This window comes from Falco biarmicus, chromosome 9, assembly GCF_023638135.1.
Source record: "Falco biarmicus isolate bFalBia1 chromosome 9, bFalBia1.pri, whole genome shotgun sequence".
NCBI lineage: Eukaryota > Metazoa > Chordata > Aves > Falconiformes > Falconidae > Falco > Falco biarmicus.
Window position 1 is genome coordinate 52849879 of NC_079296.1, and position 21319 is coordinate 52871197.

General features: G+C 41.6%; 1 protein-coding gene across 1 annotated transcript in view; it reads right to left on the minus strand.

Annotated features, from left to right (window-relative positions):
• ADAM12 (ADAM metallopeptidase domain 12) overlaps positions 1–21319 on the minus strand; it is a 187161-nt gene that overhangs the window by 129110 nt on the left and 36732 nt on the right. Inside the window, exon 3 of the mRNA XM_056352413.1 lies at positions 10382–10455. Within this exon, the coding sequence (XP_056208388.1) occupies positions 10382–10455 (74 nt within the window). The remainder of the gene's footprint in view (positions 1–10381; positions 10456–21319) is intronic.

The following is a 21319-nucleotide window of genomic DNA, read 5'->3' on the forward strand; positions in this document are numbered from 1 at the left end:
TGGCCATTAACTATACTTTCTCATTATGTAAGAATCAGCTAATCAAGACTGACCAAGAAATAACTGGTGTTGTGATTAAAGAAAGAGAGACATCTGCTTGGAATTATTCAGACTGCTGTTTCAAAACTGATAAGGCATTCAGTGCCTTAGTATTAAATTATAACAAGTATAAATGATTTCGGGGGGTGGCGGGGAGAATGTGGAGTCTGCTTTACCTATCGCTCGGAAGGGGAAGAAATGAAGAGCACAAAGCTTTCTCTCCAGCGAGGACCTCTGTTGAGGAGAAAAGGCAAAACCTGACTCCAAACCACAGAGATACAAGTCACAGAGGGAAGCAACAAAAATTCTACGCTATGTTTGAGCGCCTGTATGTAATTTAAAGCAAACTATTATTTACATGATTTTCAGCAAAGACTATGTTGTAAAAATATCTCTATTTCTAGTTCTTAATTCCCATTCAGGTGTTGGGTTTTTCCCTTTTTCTAAGATCCAGAATAAAAATAACAGTCGTATCTATCAAATTCTTCTCTCATGTAAATGAGGAATCATTCTCCAGAAGTCAGTGGGCTGCATATATACATATTTCTGATTCAGTTTGACTAGGAGGCTTGCTTTATTTCTAAATGTCACATGCAACTTTTCTGAAGCCAAAAGTTGACTTATTTTGATCAGAGCACAGGAGACACATACTTCCTCTGATTCTTTCTTTTTACAGAAAAACTGTAATAAGATACAATCTTTTTATACATAAGCACTAGCAAAACACAGATACCAGAATACTAGTCAGATAAAATATGTAATGTGATAGAGACTCCATTGAAACTGAACCGTAACTGGGGCTGTAACAGAACATAACTCTTTTTTTTCCTTAGAGGAAAAAAGAGCATCAGATAGGAAAAGGACAGTGTGCTTTTACTGGACTAAAGAGCACTGGCAAAGTGCAAATATGTGGGTCAGATGAAGGAACAGGCAAGCTCTGCTCTCATCCCGGGAGGACTCGGGAAGCATAAATTGCCAAGAACAGTCCCGTTCAGGGGGAGTATTTCAGCGGACTCAAATTACCTTACTCATACAAAAAGCATACTTTACACACAGCCAGGTACTCAATTTTTTTTTCAGAGCCACTTCAAATGAACAAGTAACAGGTAGTAAGATAAAAGCACAGGAATAAATTGGACCAATGTCTTGAAGGAATCTGTCTGGATTACTGAGGCCAGACATCAAAGAAGGGGTGGGGGTGGGGGAAGTGCCCTATCGCCAAGCTTATGTTTCCATATATGTATTTATTTCCTCCACACTCAGACTCTTCATATAGACTCTGCTTTTCGAATCATCCCTCTCGGCCGATATTGCAATACTTAGCGCTCATACGCTGCTTTTCATCTTCAAAATGTGAACAAATTAATCCTCAAGGCTCCGCCCAAAGGAAATTAAATAAATAAAAGCCACGAGCCCTGTTTCCAGCCGGGCAGGCGGCAGCAGGAGGTGAGCTGGCTTGGCCGGGGCTGGCAGAGCTGGGCGCGGGCACTCTGCGAGCGGGGATTTGCTCAGCGGTGCTTTCTGCCATCCTCCGCGGCCCTGAGAAACTGCTCTGTCACTTGGAAAGGAACTGACATTTTCTGGAAAGAGTCTTTAATTTAGTGTCCAGGAAAGTATCTGCTTCTCCTCTGAATCCAGTCCTATACAGAAGATTCCTGTCCTTAAGTACCTTGCATCTGGCTTTTTCTCTCTTTCTTTCTTTATTTTTTCTTTTTCTATCCTTTTCTTTTCCCTTCTTTTTTTTTTTCCCTCTCTCAAAGAGGAAAACCTTCCATAAGTAGATGCAGAGAAACAGCTGTTGCAGCAAGCAGCTCTGCAGACATGCCTGCTGCCTGAGTCACATATGCCTCTGTCAAAAAATGTAAAAGAAACCGTTACATCAGTGATGTTGAATGAGATCGTGCCCAGAGAAACATCCAGGGATCATACCCTTCTCCTGCCAATGCTGGGCATTAATTCCTTCCTATCACTGGCCCTCCTCTTTCCCTGTATTTTGTGGGATGGGATGACCAAAATGTTTTTAGAGAGGGGTCTGTGCACGCTGGCCTCCTCACCTGCATCCCTGGCAGAACAGAAAAGCTTGAAATGCTGATGGGTGCCCTACTTTCTCTATGGAAATTCATATACACCTGGAAAAAAACTCTAAAAGGAGTGGTGAAAAAGGGCAAAAAAGAGCAGAAAAGAGGAAAAAAAAATAAGAAAAAAGAAGAAAAAAGAAAAAAGATTAGATCAAAGTTTATTTGAAAGTTCCTGCACTCAATTCCTGACAGAGAGTTTTAAAGGAAGCTAAGGTATGAACTCTTCACAAGAACAGGATGACTAATTTCTCTTTAGCCCCTTGAGAAAATTCCTGCACTCAGTTCTTCATAAACATTTGTTCTTTTAAGGTTGCTGGGATGTAAAACCTTGTCCCAGGACCTCAAAACACAAATCACTTGGGGCAGAGTGTGGTGGGAAGAAAAAAATCTCTTCTTGGATCTTCATGTACCTAAACTCCATGATCACAGCACGGCAAGGCTGCCAAAACTTAGGATTTTACCGTGACTGTGAAAATATTACCAGGAGTTTGGGTTTGGAGTTTTGTTTGTTGGTTTTTTTTAAACTTATGACAGAACAGCAAAGCTTGAGGATAGGAATCTTAAGTATCACAATAAAAGAGAAGATTAAAAAGAACATCAAATACTTGCATTTTGCCTTTTTAAAAATTTCTTTCTTTACTGTGATTTCTTTCTGGTTTGTACTGACATGGGCATGTATTGCAAGGACATGGGTTATCCTTCTCCTGCTGTTACCTCCCTTCTGTTACAGCCGCCACCCAGCTAAAATCCTTGGAGCACAAACACAGGGAAGGGACAATTACCTGAATGGACCACGATACAAATAGGTGCCAAGAGCAACAGCTATCTGCCCCATAGATAGTCCACCATATCAAAATACATATGTTTTACGGAAACAATAAGGGGTACCTCTTCTTTGCAGATGTGTAGTTTGTGCTTCAGGGATGCATGTGCTGTGCCCCGCCCCGTGTCTGGCGGGGATGCTGATCAGGTTCCCAGACAGGGATTATGATCAAAATGGAATTGTTCATTTTGAATAGTCCATTTCCACGTGTAACATAAAATAATGGAGAATTCATCTGAGAAACTGTACTTCAGTGTGCTCTGTATTTACTAGACCCTCTGAAAATAAATACATGGAACACTGTAAGCAAATTAAATAGCTGGCATCTTTCCCTATAGACTTTTATGAAGGCAACACTGTCCTCTCTGCAAAGCTTTCAGGAGGAGCTGAGATCCCAGGAACCAAGCGTGTGCCAGCAAAATGCTACTAGATAGAAAAAGAAGACAAATTCCAGATACGCTGGACCTACCGTCATGTATCTGCTCTTGTTCAAAGACTTCGGACCCACCCCTGGGAGAGAGCACCAAAGTGAAAATATCTAATAGAAAATTCATTAAAAGCACGTTTAGCTTCAATTTTGACTTGAAAACTCATTTACAATCCTTCCTGTGTTTCTGAAGCCAGAAAGCAATATCCAAAAATGTTGCTGAAAAGTACGAGAATCCTCGTGATTTTGGCCTGGTATCTGTACATGCGTTGTGGATTGGGGACCAAACATCACGGGTAACCATGAGGTACATGGCGATGCAAAGCAAAATTCAGTGTTTCCCGTTTGCTGCCACTGAAACGCTGCTCACTCTTGTTAGAAACGAATCAAAAAAACCTCAACAAACAAAAGCAATCTGAAACCTGCCTACGCAGCAGATAGCAGAAGCATGTGAGGAACACCCAGGAGGTTTGTGAGCAAAGCCTGGGTCCAGCTGGCTGCACCCAGACTTCGCCTGCCAACCTGCAAACAGCCCTGCGCTGCTGGCTGCATGGCCATCACTCCTCCGCACAATGCTCCTGCGCCACGTGGGCTGGCGTGGGACTATCAGTGGGAGATTACGAGGTTTCCAGAAAGTCCTTTCTATCTCTTGTCTCTCCCCTGATTATTTATTTTACAGTCCTAGATGATTACATTTTGCCTGCGTGTTCGTTATCGTGGCAATCAAGCCGACTCCAGCCCACCGGCGGGAGGGGGGAGCACACGTTGCTGATAGCCAGCTCTCCTCCCCGACCTCGCTGCAGAGCGGTGTCAACCTGAAATGCTGAAAACCTCCCATTCTGCAGTACAAAGGCAGGTTAAAACACAGTTCTGAAAATACAGTATTTCTACTGCTGCCATACACGTAGAGGACGAAATCTGAAGCAGGCACTTCTTTATTAAGTTTATTGCACCAGCAAGTACATTTCCCTCTCCATTATTGTTATATATTTAATTGGAAGGTACAGCTCTAGGGTTGCTCTGTCTGACAGACACTGAACAAGCAAAACCTTGTGTTAACTCAGTTCAAAGCTGTCAGCCGATGGAGCTCTGGAAACTGCTATTCTCAGGAAAACATTCGTGCAGAGAAAACAGTGCCTGTCCTACTCAGCACTCTAATTCTTCTGCATGCTCGAGAACAAGCCTTGTCGCTCTGCGGCACGTACAGAAATGTTGAACTTCCCCATATCTCAGTTTTCATACCTGAGAAAGGGGATTTTCCTCCCAGTCCTTCAGATATGCCGAGGCTGCAGGGCAAGAACAGAGCAGCGCTGGCTCTCCTGACCCCACGTACTCCCCCGGACCCTGGGTCTGGGCTGTGGGTGGGACAGAGCCCTCCCTGCTCTCCAGGGGACTTGGCACAGCCCCATTGCCCCACTGCTTTACGGGGCATGGGGAGAGAAGCAGCTTGACTGTGTTAGAGATTATGACATTTGGTCACAAGATCTCCAGAATACAAATTCCAGTCCTTTTATCTGCACCACTTCCAGCATATTATATCAGTGTATAAATATCTTCTCTCGTTGTTCCTTTCTTTTGGTGTATTTATGTAAGGAGAGGAAAAACAGATCCAGAAAGCACCAATTTCTCCCCTGGTGGAGCTGAACCCTTTCACTGCAACACACAGCTCCAAAATGACACAGGCACGGGTCAGCCCCAACCACACAACCTTGACTACCATTGCTAACACCAGCCTATGCTAATACCCAATTACAGACCAAATCTTGGTATCTTGGTGCCCACACTAAATATGCCATCCTTATACCACAAAGCTAGAGCAAATACCTGTACCCTTAGAGCCATGGATTGACACCGTCGTTACTGTAGCTGTGGCACCTGAATCTTCACATTTCAGTGTGTGGAGACCATTTGACTGTTACCATTACAGAAGGGGAAAATTGTTACTCGCATCAAAGTGAAACTTTTATTTCAATTAAAGTGAAATCCCAACTGTCATCTCATGCTGAAACGCTGCAGTGCAGCTGCCAGCTCCAGCATTTGCAGATAAACCAGTCAGAGGTCACAGTGTTTTGGCTAAGTTACAGTACAGAATTATAATAGCAAGTATATTCTGACAGGTCCCATTTCTCTGTTGGATATTTGTTTTTTTAGATTTGTTTCCTCTATCTGTATTTCAAGCCATTGATTGTATACAAGCGTGTCAATTCATTAACAAATTTTGTCAGCTATTTTCTTTGGCACTGGAAATGGGTTGTTTCCCTGCTAAATTAATGCAGCTAGAATGTCACTTGCACACCAATCAGGGCTCCTATTCAGAAAGGTCAGGCAGAAAAGAAAACTGCTACTTTTCTTTTAACCAAAGAATACAAAAGATTTCTGAACACTAAAGCCTCATTGGAACAGGTCACATTAGCACCATGCATGAAGACGCCCACTGCCTGCTTTTCGGACCGAGGGAATACTGCTGGATCCTCCTTTGCCCTGGAACTGAGCTTTCCAAGTGACCTCCACTACCAGACCATTACATCCCAATACAGCCCTGGTATTGTGCCTCCATGTAGGAGTGGTAACTCTGCAAGGGAGAAAGGTGGAGGTGCTCTAAACTTCTGGAGATCTCTGGGATCCTAGGGGATTTACAAGATGGGGCCTGGGGTGGATTTTGCCTCCTGATTAAAAAAAAAAAAAAAATTACTGAGGGAATAAAAGGCAGCAATCTAACCTCATATATTTCCTTTTTCATATTGCTTTGTTAAAGGCTGTATTATGAACCTGATGAAAAAGAGTGTAAAGTGATGGGGCAATGAACACTGAACTCCACTTCTCGAAAATACTCGAGCGTTTTCTCTCCATTTCCACGGTCCCCTGGGCACTGCCAATGGCCCATCCACCACAGCCGCACTGATGGCACCCTCACTGCTCCCTCTGCAAAGCTGGTCACTGAGGTCCTGCCAGAAGGAAACTCTCCAGGACACACCTGAGGTGCTGCCCACGTCCATGTCCTCAGGGCAAAACCATCCTGCCTCCACACTTGCCCTCACACGCTCTTGGTTTACCTCAGTTTTTTATCTTTACCTGCCATAGACTCAGGTATGCACAGGAGTCAGCCTTGAAAAAGCTCTCTAACATCTGTTCAAAGTTATATTTCTTTGACATCCATAATTATGACCTTTGTCAGCAAATCATTTAAGCATGAAATTAATTTGGAAAATAAGTAATTTCGCTGACTTTACCTGGATTACTTATATGTTTAAAGTTAAAAGAACACTTAAGTACTTTGCTGTATACAGACCGATTTCTGACAGAGTGTAAAATGTTTCCAGTTGAAGAAAAACAGCCAGTAGTCACATACCGTTCTGCTCTCCAGCTCAGATTTAATCTTTCAGGGGTTTTGTTTCATTTACACAATGGTAAGCCTACTTTCCTCTAAAACCAACCTGCTGCAATCAACTTTAAAGGGATTTATATGTGCACACATTACTGTCCCTTGCACAACAGAAGTGCATCAGTATTATTGATGTAATGCACATCAGTACAGTCAGCTGCTCTGGAGAGTGGTTTATTTTGCAGCTGATCGATGATTTTGCTGATTCTGGAAATCCCTCCATACGACAAGTGTTTCTAAAACACTTAAGGTACTACAGAGCTTAAGGTTCTCAAGAGTGCAATCATATTTTGCAACTAAATCATCGTAAGAAATGTACTCACAATGTAAGCTTGCTAGCAGGTCTTCCACAATTGAAAAATTGAATTCACAGCAAATGATTTTGTTTTTGCAATCACAAATGTGCAATGCCTGAAAATTAATCACTAAAATATTTAATGAATATGTACAAAAGTAATCTTAACAGCTGGAAACCATAAAGAAGACTTTAAACCCTAAGCTGTGAAATTAGGTACCAGTAACTCTTCCAGGAGTAACATATAACATCTTGCCCAGTACATACGAACACATCTTGCTGAGTCTAAATATCAGAAAACACCAAACTGACATTAAATATTTCCATAGATAACAGATGGTTTAACACATCAGTCCCCACTTGGGGTTGCCTAATGCATCTGAATCATGTTTTGAAATATAACTCAAGGTTTGGAAAATCTCTAAGGTTTTCAATAAATGGAGTTTAATGTCAAGACTACTCAAAGCAGCTGTTTCTACTAACCATGGAAAATCACATCCAGTTTTTTTGCATGACCCAATGCAGAAATTATGTAATTTAGGGGTCCCATCCACCTCCACCCCCACCATTCTCCAAGGAATAACATGCTTTACATGAAACTACAGTAAAATAACAGCACACATATCAGAGCTTCATATGTGTTGTCACTTATTACTCAAGAAAAGATGTTTGTGTTTAGCACTCTACTTCTGCCTAAAGCATGCTGATCTAATGGCTACTCCAATGCTCAGCATCAATGCTTTCAAGATATTTAAGACGCATGTTTCATGCCAACATCAGGAAGATGGAGCAGGCTGGAGGAGACAGGGTCTGTACGCACATCTGCTGGTCTTCTCCGCAGCCTTGGAGACGTGGGCAGAAACTGCAACGCGGGAACATTGCTCCCTTCTCCAGGTATGCAATGGCCTTCTCACACCTCTCAAATCCATAATCTACCTTAGGTCCAATCTGGCCCACTGCCACCAGCTGTTATTCTGCTCTGCAGAAATGCATTCTCTCATTTCTCTCCTGGACCTTATTTTTCACTCCACGAACCTGCAGTCCCCCCGACCCTGGCGGCAGCAGCGCCGTGCGCGCTGCCTGTTCCATGCCCCACATGACTCACCTCCTCTGCTGCGCTGGCCTCTCCATGCCAGTGACAAAATGCCCGGCACCGTCACTCCAGACAGAAGAAATGCAACCACCAGCTTCCACGGGCAGGCACAGAGGCCTCGGTACTGTTTGCCCCGGGGAGCACGGAGCAGTCATGCAGACTGATGCACTCTGTTATTTACAGAAACAGGCAACAAACAGACAACCCCCCACAGCCACTGAAGCAATTTCTGCACGGACTTGCAACACTCAGACCATTATTTCTTCTGAAAAATCAAAGTCAGTAATACCAGAGAAAAGGGAGAAATGATTCTGCAAAACCATGGCCAACTTTTTCTGTGGTTTGGGATCTATGAACTGCCTTATGTGCTACGCGGGGCAAACACGGGCAAGGCTGATCGTACCGTTTTACAACACTACCTAGTAGTTCCTGCTAAGATGAGGAACCTCATGTTGTTAACACCATACACAACTCTTCTAGAATGCAAATCTTCTGGTGGACATCCCACCACAGAGATAGGAAAGCTGAAAAGTAATCATTGATAAATACTACATTTCTTAAGGAGCGGATCTCAGCGTCTCCGAATCTGGTTAGGCAAACAGATGCTTATGGAGTTAATTTACTGTACTTTTGTGTCCTGCTTCTAAAAGGGGTGGGGACTGTATCTTACAGTTTTCTAAATCTGACTTTATTACAGGTACAAGAGAGTTTGGTATGTTCAGCAAGGCCTGTATTAGCAGTTTTATGTTCTTTTAATCGCTGACATGGAATGTAAATAGTTTCCTCAATTGCCACATACTTCCCATTCCTGAAGGAAGGCACACCCTTTGACAAAGATTAAAAGAATATAAAGTTAAATCCCTGTTTACTAAAGGAATTAAATTCTCCTGCAGTTACTGAAACAGAGCATGGGGATCCACATACCCTTCAAGGATAGGAAATGAACAACTAAGGAGCATTAAAAATAATGTAAATAAAGCTCAAGTTTTGGGCCTGATGTTGAATAATAAAGTGGACTGGATTTTATCACAGCTGGGTAATGTTAAGAGTTCATCCAAACGACTGGAAATAAAAATTGTTTTCCTACAGAGGACTGAAGAGGTGCCCCATCATTTTCCATTGCAGCTGTCCATCACCAGCCCGAGGCAGCACGTACCGGGCCTCCCTTGGACATTTGCTTTCACATGCACATTCCTTCCTCTTAACACATAAAGCTGCGCCGCTTACATCTATGGTCTCTATTACAGTAAAAAAATACCTCTGCTGCTTTTATTTCACAGCAGGGAAATGTACAGAACACACAGATCCTTGCTAACATTTATAAAAAGTTTTCCCTACGTTGACAGTGATCTTTGGTTTTCCTTTGACGAGCAGCACGTAGCTGTCCTGATCTGGATCCTCACAATGTATTCTGGAGATGCTCTTAAAGGAAAAGGAGTTGAACATTTGAGAAGGTAGACTAAGACTTTGATGACTTTGGTTCCATTTGTCACGTACTTCCAGAGAACTGACTTAATTTCTGTATGGCTCTGTACCCCTTTGTACCGCTCTGTAAAAACTCTGTGGGACCACCTCCAAAGCAGCCCCCACTATCCTGCTCCGAAAGCTTATGGACACCAGCAGGAGTTGCCAAGGGCACATGGGAGAAGATGCAATATTTATGGCTCACAAATAAGGGCTCAAGCTAAGCTTTGATCTTAAGCCTCGTGAAAAGCGCAAACATCCCATCCAGCCCCTCGCCAGCAAACCCAGAGAGCTCCCACTTCAAAGTCCCGCAGGGAGTAAGCCCAAACCCTTGACTCATCATCCCTAAGCAGATGCCTACAGCCACTGCACGGAGGCAACCATGAACCATGATCGTGGGCAGCATTAGGAAGGATGAGCTCCCCAAAAGACTTTCCAAAGACTGTAGGAGTTTCCATGTAACTGTAAATAAAAGGTCTTACCACAGGAAAGGAGGACAAACCCAAATCAAATAAAAATAATGATCAACAGGAAAACACTGAGAGGCAACATGCCCATTTTCAGTCCCACATAAATGCAGATGATCATAGAGTTTCTTGCTCTATAAGCAGTGTGCAAATACACTCCAAACTGGAACAAAGAGCTGTTGTTAGGGGCCTGTTCCATAAAGGGACCAGTAGCAAACTTGGCCCCGGGTTACTTTTAAACCATCAATTTTAAAATTATAACCCTTCTCTCAGAACCTCCAGTACAAAGTGAACATGCAACAAGGGTACTTACTCATTCCTCTCCAGACTGATGACTAGATGTTTGCTTTCTGCTTGTATTACAAACTGCAGCAGCGCTGGGTGATTCTGAAAAAGGAAAACAGGAGTTGGCTGAGTCCAAACCCAGAGCCCATCACCCCGCACCCAGCTCTGCCAGGCAGGGGACACGTGTTTGTCACTGCAGGATCAGGCCCTGCTGGGGAAGAGCAAGCAGCTACAAAGAGAAGTGTTCATGGTGCCGCAGCTCAGCGCGAGCAAACATCGAGAGGCGGCACAGGGCTGCAGGATTTCACACCCAGTCCTCCAGACATCACCGTGTGCCCTGAAGCAATTGCATCACTTGCAGCTTTGCACATCAGAGTGCAACTTGCCTGGGAAGATAAGCGTTAGTGGTGCAGGACACATCAGTTCAGGAGACATCTGAGACAGTTTTGAGTTTTCTCTTTTTCCTCTCCATATAATAGCATACCTACATTAAACACTAATATCTTATTAATGCTCAATCTTGTTGTGCTATTTTTATAAAGTGAGGTACAGATAATCAGGCTGGGGCTTCGCATGACCGTTTTCAGTTTAAGATATCTATGTTCAAAGCTTTAATATCCTGCATTAAGAGCAGACCTGTAGTGCTGTGATCACCGTCAGCAGGGTGGCTCTAATAGAAACGCTTTTTCCCTGAAGGCTGAGTATGCTCAGCATTCACATGTAGAACTGCACATGTGATCATGGAAACTAAACATAATGTACAGTCATGCTGAACTATTTTTTCCCTATAAACAGCTAAATATTTTAATATGTGTTTTAAACTTTTCATAAGGTATTAGGAAGTTTTAGCTTAAAAAATAGAAGAACTGGTGTTGGAGCAATTAAAAATATGGTCAACAGTATTATCAAGTATCTCTGTGAGAACAATAGACAAAGTATTTGTATGTATACGAGTATTTAAGAGAATTTTCTAAACAAGACATCAACAGCAGGGCACACGGAAATCCCAGTTGCACTCCAGCGTGGAGCAGGGATCAGGACAGCTGGATTGCATTTTCAGCACCCTGATGACTGTGTGCAATCTTCATATTGCCATTCCCCTGATTGTAAAACAACTTTTTTTTTTTTTTTTTTTTTCCATCTCAAGCATTCGAAGGTAAATCCACTATTTTTTGGAAGCTGTGAAGGAGCATCAGGAAGGTCTGGTGAGCCATTTGCCTGCAGAGGCAGGAGGGAGCGGAGGCTCCAACATCTGTTTGCAGAAAGAGGCAGTGCACCTATATGGGCTCTTGCAACTGTACCTCAAACGAGACGACACAGTGTACGATATGCCAGTTAACCTTCATCCAAAAGACTGAACTCCCATACATTTTAAGACTGTTTACACTTAACTTACATTTCATTAAACAAACTTACTGGTTTGCGAGACAGTATTTCCTTGTTTTGAAATTCCAACAGTAGCTCAATATATCAGTTGTTCCTCTGTGCACTCAATATGCTTTTCTGAAGATTTATGTCAGCCAGTTGCAGGAGTGAAGCAGAATAATTTTAGGGTTATAGTATTTAATTGATTTCTTGAGAAATGTGTCTGAATTTGTGACTGCTTACAGCGGTGCCTTGATGGAGCCCCGGCTGCGTGACAGTCAGAGCACCCCACCCATGAAATGCAATGGTTTTTAAATTATTTGGAAAATTGTAGATGTTTATTAAAAAGTGAAATTGTGGGGAGGACATCGTAGACTAAACAAAATTGTAATTTTGTTATAATAAAAAATAGCTGACAACTCCCCAGTGCTCTCAGACATTATTAAGCACAGATTGTGACTGACATACCATCACTTTCTTCTAAGTGTCCTGCCCCACTGCTCAGGCAAACCCAAACACGTTTTTCCTCTCCCCATGCAAAACAGCAATATTGAAATTCTGCATCTACGTGAACTTTTCAGAAACCAGATCCCACTGCAATGCTAAATAAATGCTTCAGACTATCCTTGGCATTCAGCAAACACATGGGAGTCATTTATTGGCATGAATATTTAGGAGTGTTGATTACCACTTTAATATTAGTGCATTGGCTCCAAACCCCGTAAGATATACATACTATAGGGTTCTGAGAGAGTAAGATACAATTAGTTCAATATAATACAGTAAAGAATGAAGATATTGCAGTAGCACAAATGGATTCTTTTCAGCGAAAGGTCCTCTGTTAATATGCAAATGATAACTATGTTTATTCATGAGTTCACAGTGGTACTTACTTGAAAGTCAGTTGATGTTAGTAAGCTGTAAAGTTAAAAAAGCAGCTGCAGAAGAAAACAGACTGTCACAAGACAAAAACGTATCTGGGAGAACTCCTAAAGCTGAAACTTCTCTATCGAGCACAACACTGTCCCCAGTTAGGATGCTGGACTGCTTTGTATGGCACACAGGTTCAAATTCTTGCTTTACCATAGATTTTTCTTTCAAACAAACAGCTCATTTCCTTGTTTGCCATCTGGAAAGAGATGAAACTATATTTTTTCTTATTCTGACTGGCAGTCCTAAGCATAAATCCAGTAAAAATCACACGCTGCTCAGGTGGTATAGTGATTGGAAACACATAGGAACTTAAAATGATACAATTCTAATGTGAAAGAAAAATAAATATCATTCAGAAAGGGTGGGTTAGGTCTGAGGGGTGGGTGGGGGTTGTCTCCCTTTTTTTAATGTATACATTTGTGAGATGAACTCAGATCTTTTACTTTTTTTGCAGCAGCGGTGGAGCCTTGCCTAAAGTATTTGCACAGTTCTGCTGCAAGACCTCAAAAGCTCATTTTGAATCTCATGAAGCACTGTAATACTCTCCCCTTACAATCAATATTTTCAAAACTGAGTATCAAGATGAAACAGGAATCACTATAAATACAGATATTAGATTGCTCATTTATATTTTCTCTTTAGAATAATCGAAAAAGCACATACTATTCTGCTCAGAACATTTCAGAAAGAACCACTTGTTATAAGCCTTTCTTAAGAACCACAAAAAATAATTTCCATGCTGATACCAGCACTTATTCCCACATCGATCCCTTTAAAATTATCAAATATGAAAGTAAAGTGAACCTTATGAAGGTAGCATTATTTAAACCATAATGATTGATTTTGCATGGTTCTACCTTCTTTTGTCTACACTGATGTTTCTAGTTCTTTCTACTCTTCAGCTACAGTTTGATGCTTTCTTTTTTGGCAATGTTTTTGTGGCATAAGAGAAGATTTCACCAGTGCACGCAAACTTTTCCCTGATATCCTAAGAGGCAGCACTGACTGCAGGATAATTGAAGTAGTACTCTCCCTAAATTTTCCCTCTTATTTAGGGGATTTACTTTCAAAATCTACATCAAATTGTATCAGCCAAAGAGGAAAAGCATTTTTCCCATTAATTTGCTCCTTGCTTGTTTGCTTGCTGAGGGACGTCGGTTTGAATTGCTAGAAGTGAAACTTAATATTCTGAAGGAAATTAGTGAAAAAACTAAGTTAAGGCTAAGCAAGAATGCTCTCTGATAAAACAAAAAAATGAATAAAGCACTACTTGAACAACTGGAAGCTGGTGAGTCAGCAGCCTGAGTCAGAGAAGCTCTCTTGTTTTCTTACAATGGAACTGAAATCACCGCGCGCTAGTAAAACTAGTTTAAATAGTACAAGTTTTTTAAGTACTGTTAAACTTTTTCTCTTAATCACACCGACCTAGAGATATTAATACAGAAAAAGAAAAGGCAGGATGGCTTGGGATTAAGGGCTTCCCCTGTGAACCTGGAGGTGGTGTTGGGAGCCCAGCTCTACCATGGACTTGTGTAGTGGCTTAGGGACAGCTGTGTTTCATTGTGGGAACAGCAAACCCTCCAGCTGAGCCAACAAGTAACACCTCAGCTCTTCCTGGGCTTCGCTTTCCCTTTCCACCTCTTTCTTCCAACCTGCCTCTGCAAAATGGACATGGCAAGAGCTTTCATCCTCCTTTCTTTGTCTACTCAGCATGCAAACTGTTTGAAAGGCATGCTTCCTAAACACGGAGGTGAGCAAACAGGCACCTTCCTTCTGGTAAAGGCATCAAGGCATTTCAAGAACAGTGGCTCAAAAATAGCAATAATACTTTTTTTCCTTTAGTTGCTCATGTTTTATCACACCACCATGAGTACCAAGTCTCAGTAGCAGATTTTGAACTCATACTTTCCGGGACTGCTTTTGAATAATAATCATATGATAGCCTTAAAAAAAAAAAATAAAAAAAAATCTGGTTTTATGCCTGAAATACTAGTAGCTGTCCATTTGGAGTATGTTTGTTCACCTTGGTGGGATGCCCATTCTGGAATTTGAATACAAAGTTGTTGTCACTGAGCATATTTTTCTGCACAGTAATCTAGGAAAAAGTCTTAATCATTGCTGGATCATCTCTTCCCTTGGGCTGTGGAGCTGGCAGCACTGTGATCACACTGTGGTGCTCTGAGTTTTTCCCCTGATACTGGCTGTTGAGATTGGTATAGAGTACTTCATGTCATTTCTTATTACATTTGAAGAGACAGAAAACTGATTAAGTGGACAGTCCTAATACGTTTACTTTTGTAAATTCCTCTCTATAAAAGATGAAAGATTTTACTGGATTAAGATACATGAGTTAGACCAGCACGTATAGATTTAAATAAATAAAAAAAAAAAGATTCTAGTAATTACATAATAGAAATAAACAGAAAAATCTGTGGGCAAGGGGAAGAGTGTAAATAAACATTAATTCATTTGGAAAGAGAAATGCATTGTGAGCTGTATCAGATGTCCAAACCCAGTATTTGAGAACAGAGATCAGCACAAGACACAGAACCAAAAGGGATGACTCTGCTTCTCTGGTTTCAAAGTTTTAAATTATATCCTAACATGGTAGACTGAAATAGGCAGGTTTGTTTAATCCAACAAAGTGGTTTCTAGCCCCTCCAGAGCTGCTATTAACTTCACTAAAGCCAACTTTGCAACACGGTCAACTTTGCCTGTGGTTGACCTACACCCATGAACTGCTTGTTACATGCCAGACCACAGTTCATGTGAACTGTCCTGACAGGTCACTGGTGGAACACTCCTAGCCTGAAATGGGTCAAAATCGGCAAGATAGTAAGGAAAAAAAAAATTAGAAGAACTATAGATTGCAATTAGTTGTATGCAACAAGGCTTGTTACATTTAACATGGGGCAAATATGAAAACACAGCAAAAACTCATGGACTGTCACATTTAATAATTAGTTGCTTGGACTTTAGATTGAAGCAAGAGAAATAACATCATCAGTGAGAAGCAGAGGAGAAAGAAGAGATTCTAGAAGCCACTCCAGCCTTGCACAAAGCTTATCATCACTGTACCGGACCATGACAACAAAGTACCATTTTCCCATAGGATGCATAAAGAACACAGAGATTGCAAGCAGTGTGCAGTTTATTTTGACCACTACACAAAGCCAGCCGAGCTGTGATACGGACGTGGTTGTGGCTGGTAGCTTAGCACAGTGTTGTACAAGGCAGGTGGGTGCAGAAGCAAATCCATGCTTGTTTATGAAAACAGGGAGGGGAATAGTGAAACCAGAATATGTTTCTGAAACTTCAGCAGGTGTTTAGAACGAAACTAAATGCATGCGAGTTCATTCACGCAGAAATTACCTACTCACATGGCCAAAGACAGCCGACGAGGACTGCTGCCTTTAGGTTACCTGTTTTCCCCCAGCGTTAACACACATCAAACCAGACTTGATGATGTGATAGTCAAAGTACTCTCCCAGGGGATAATTCAGGAGTATTTTTTAAACCATGCAAAAAGGACCAACATTTACTCGAAGGATAAAACCCTATTTACATTCCCCTGTATGTTCCTGAAAACAGAAATTCCAACACAAAAAAAGTGAGGGTCGTAAGTTTATGTTAGCTCTTAAGCATAGCTCTGGAAATGAAGGACTTTTGAGATATATCAGATAGTTACATTCCACCAAATCTAGATGCTTTTTCTCGTATCTGAAGAGCTAACATCAGGAATTAGAAATTGCATAACTGACGAAAGAATACATTAATTCCAGTAGGGATAAATGCTATGCCATTTTCTGCTATCTATATGAAAAAATACCCCACCTCCCACTCCCCTTTATTTATCACACACTGACCTTCTGTGTCGGTGCTTTCACAAGCTAAAAGGTATGTTTATAGGTATCAGATTTTTGGTCTGGTATTACTCCTCCTCTATCTGTAATACACAAAACTGGGAAATCTATAAGAAATAAAGCCACCTAGGGAATCTTACCATGATAACTGGAATTCAATCCAACAAATGCAAGCTGTCTACAAAGAATATACATTTAAGGTAATTACAATGAGCAACGAATACTATAAATTGCATGCACTGCTTTTAAATCAATAAGTATTTCTTCTTTTACTTTGGGCTTTAGTTTAGAAGTGAACACAAGAGGCTATGTTTCTTGCAAACACCTCCAAAACCAAGTGATATTTCATGCGGACATGAAAAGTATAAACATTTGATTCATATTGTTTTGCAAGTTCCTGAGGGCAGCGAATTCAGCTGTGCTTTCCTTACTGTCAAATGACAAGCATGTATCCCTGTGGCTGTATATAATGAGTAGCAACAAAGAGAACAGAGTATTTTGCAGTTGGTTGGTTGTTTTGGTTTTTTGTGTTTTGGGGTTTTGGGTTTTTTTTTTTTGTTGTTGTTGTTTTTTTTTTAAATGGCGTAGCAAAGAATCAGAGCCCCTTAACAAATTGGCTGAGCCACTCCAACAACGTAGGAAACCAACGACCTTCTAAGTTTGTTCCAAACTTTAAAATAAAGTGATTCTTTGAAAACAGAATCATCATATTCTTCTCCTTGCTGATGGTAGAAATAGATGCAAGATTCTTCTATCAGGAAGGCACTGTTTCTAACCCAAATTTCTTTTTCTACACACACTCAACCCCCACCCCCCACCCCCGCCTTTTTCAGTACCTCCTTGTATAGCGCAAGAATCTGCTGCTTGGAGGCGGTCAGGCTTTTCCACCCTCTTCTTTGCCTGCCCCCTTCACCACCAGCCAGCGACCTGTCACCTGCTGCCCACCACAAGGCACAGCAGGAACCATTCATTGCCCATGAGGTCCTAAGGCAGGGACAGTGCAACAGCAGCAGCTCTTTGCCTCTTCCCAGGCTTCCTTACAGGAACAGAAAACCCCACCACGGAGCTCGTGTGACATGCATAAAATAGGAGTAACAGAACAACCTTGGGACTGACCCCAAGCAGCAGACTTCTCTTCATAAGCTAAAAAGATTTTCAATCAAAATGAAAAAGCAAAACCAAAACTTTAGGTGCACTGCCTCATACCGCCAGCGATCCCAGCCCCTGGCCATCAGGTTATTTGGAAACATCTGCTGAAGCTCCAACAAATCTCTATAAAGGGCTATTTAAATTAACAGTTCCTTGCTCACTGTTGGTGTCCCAGGATCCCTATCTAGAGTTAAAAACCCAAGCAAATAAGGCTCAAGAAAGAGGAAACCGAGAAGTTAATTGTGCCAGACCAAAATCAATAAAACTACAGAGCTCTAGCACACAGTTTCCTGGTTTCCATGCAGAAATGCAAAGCTAATGACTACTCTGGGAAAGGGAAAGCATGCTTACAATTTAGCTACATCCTTTTTGTGAGGTATTCCTGATTTACATTTTTTAAAAATTAAAGAATAACCTAGCTAAAACGTTCAAAATGTCATAACATTATGAATCAAATAATTCAGGAGTAAATCCAAAATAACCAGTTTGATGTTTTAAAGAAATCTGCATCTTCTGAGGCTGAGTAGCTATGCTATGAATTTATTTGGTGTCAGTAAAAAGTCAGGCATGAAAGCTGAATGCAACATTTACACCATATTTTCATTATCGGGCACTGAAGTTCTGCTGAAGCAGACTTGTGTGCATTTGGCCAGCTAAACGGGGATTAACAGAAAATTCACAACTTTATACATTAAATAAAGTAAAATGTGTTCCTTCTTGCTTTTTAATTAAATCTATGCAGTGCAAATAGGGCAGCCTTGGTTTTTAAAGCAGCTATCCAATTATCTGCTGAACTATATTGGTTAAAAATAGGTCAAAAATCAATACTCCCTTTTCAGGACAAACTTTGAAACTAAAAAAATCTTCCAAAGACTCCTAAAAACAAGTTCAGAAAACAAACATGAGTGAATTATGAAAAAGGGGGCTGGTTTTGCCAACACTTTGAAAAAAGCCGATTGGGAACAAGCTCCGCTATCCTGTGTGTCAGGATGTGGTTTGGGAGAAGGATGCGTGCTGTAATACAAACCAGCCAATGCGAGGTATGGAAGCCCTTCCTGTATCTTTGCAGCAGGATGGATGCAAACCAACATAAACCAGCATTCGGTGTGTATTTATTACACTTCTCTGCGTGCCTGATGACCTGCAAGGAGTCTGCTCCGCATCTGGGAGGGGGTGATTCGTTAGATTCACGAATCACAAAGGCAGGAAGAAAGGAAAATGCAACAACATATGGTTTTGACTGAGTGGGAATGGCTGCACCAAACTGTGAACTCAATTTTGTATTAAGAACAACTAATAAAAATAATAAAAAATACGTATGCTTTCAGCCAGCTCTCATTTATTGCGATGTATCCCAAACAGATCCCCACTTTGGGTGCTGCCTGCCAGCTCCTTAAAGGACTGTCCCCGCAAAGCTCTCTAAGGCCACTAAACGTGGTCATTCAGGTGCTGACCTGGCTCCATGGAGCACAGCACCTTCCACCCGGACCATCGGCATGACTGGCAGGCCCTCAGCTTGGAAGCAGGTCAAGAGCAGTAGTGCTTTTTCAGCTGAGTCTGATGGAGGGGAGTGCTTGCTATCACAACCCATGTTATGGATATGTAGTTATATCATATAAATATATCATCTTTATATCATATATAATATATATTATTATTTTTATATAGAGACCATATAAAATATCATCTTTATATCACATATATCTTATTATATATTATATCATAAAATATATCATATATATCCACATATCTATGTGGATATATAGCTATACAGGAAAGACCCTGCCCTGCCCATCCTCTGACACACGGCGACCTCATCAAAGAGATGGGGCAGGAGGCTGCTTGCAACAGCGCTGGTTTTAACTTTTTGAACAATCAGCAAATAGAAAGGTCTTTTTAATAGTAACGAAACCAACCAAACAACAAACCAAAACAAAGAAACAACCTTGCTGCAGAGTCTGGTTGAAAGACTGGTTAAAAAAATCAGTCCTCTCCTACATAGTTTTTTCCTTACTGTGTTGCCCCAGAAGGTTAAAATAGAAATATCCACAGCCCTGTCAGCCCCTGGGGGAGTGTGGCTTTATATCTGGAAAAGACAACTAGTTACCACACAGCCTTGCAGGTCCAAGGAGCACGTGGCAGCTCACCATCCCAGCACCTGCTGCGCTACCATGTCTGCTTGTGGCAGCCTTGTGCTATCACCTCTGCACCACCACGGGTCCCTCTGCTAGAGAAATGGTGAACACCTGAAAAGTTCAGGCCCAACATCAGAATTTTTTCTCTGATACAAAAATGGACACAAACCTGGCAGAGGAATGAAATAAGCTGGAATTTTCTCAAAGTAAACCCATCGTCATTATGCAGTATTTACACTGTACGTATGAATCACAACTGTTCATTTTGCTATCAAACAGATGGAAGCAAAAAGTACCTCATTGTTGGAATACATTATGTGCTGCTTAAACAATGCTTCATGGAAGGCTGTGCAAGGAAAACAAACGTGTCTGTTCTGTAGTAAAGTGTTACAAAACAAAACTTAATAGAGCTGGCAGCTAGGAAGCAATTGCAGTGGGTCTGGGTAGACTTAGTGATTGAAGAGAACTCATTGCAGACGGTCCTTTGCAATTTGGGTAATTATAACGTGAGTGAGCAGCTGTTGATATTTGCCAATTTAAAATGTAGGTGAACTTATTTGAGGACTATGCCATGTAAATTTAGTAGATCCCACTTGGATTTAAAACTACCCACAGCTTTTAAAAGTAAAATTCCTCCTCTTTGTAAGGACTCTGGGGACCATGACCTCCTTTTCCCAGGAGTTTGATGACAATGTCATATTCTTCCAACGTACTCAAAAACTCAAGGTCAGGCACGGACTGTGTCAAAGACTGTAGGTCAACTAGTTGCCCACTGTCAATACGTTTTATGCAGCTTACCCCCTTTGTCCTGCCGTACTTTCTGTGAGTATTCCAGTTTAATATCTCTACATTCTGCCACCCACACATCCACTGTGTTTTAACAGAGCTGGAGCTGAACAGCAAACCTGACCCTCTTTAGAGACACCTCTTCTCTCTGTCCATGCACGTAGTTGTTTTGGCATGTATTTGTGGGCAACCCACAATATGCAGTGCACTGTGGAGAATAAGAATTGTGATGATAATTACTTCTAAGTTCCCAAAGATAAGAAATGAGGCGTCCTCCAGATTATATCTGAAAATGTTCTCCACAGTGGGAGCTGTCTGGCATGCTGAGCAGGGCACAAGCAGATGAGCTCCGTGCACTACGCACAACAACTGTATGCACAACGTATTTGTGTATGCTGGGGAAGCAGCAGACCATGAGAACTGTGTTTCAGGGCCAAGAGAAAGTTAAGTCTGTTCTGAACTGTGCCCATTCCAGTTATCTGAGCCACCTGCCCAGTCCTTAAGTCCCTTCAGCGTCACTTGCATCCTCAAGTGACTGCGACAGTCCCGTGATGGACGTTTCTCCACATCCATACGGAAGGGTTACACGGCCATTGATGAGCAAAAATGAAAACCATCGTCAGCCCCCTCCCGATAATTTCATGGTTCAGCTAACTAAGACAGAAAGCAATAACAAAAAATACAGTAGTAACTGTGTCCACCGAGAAGCAAGCTGAGATGGCCACCCATTTCACT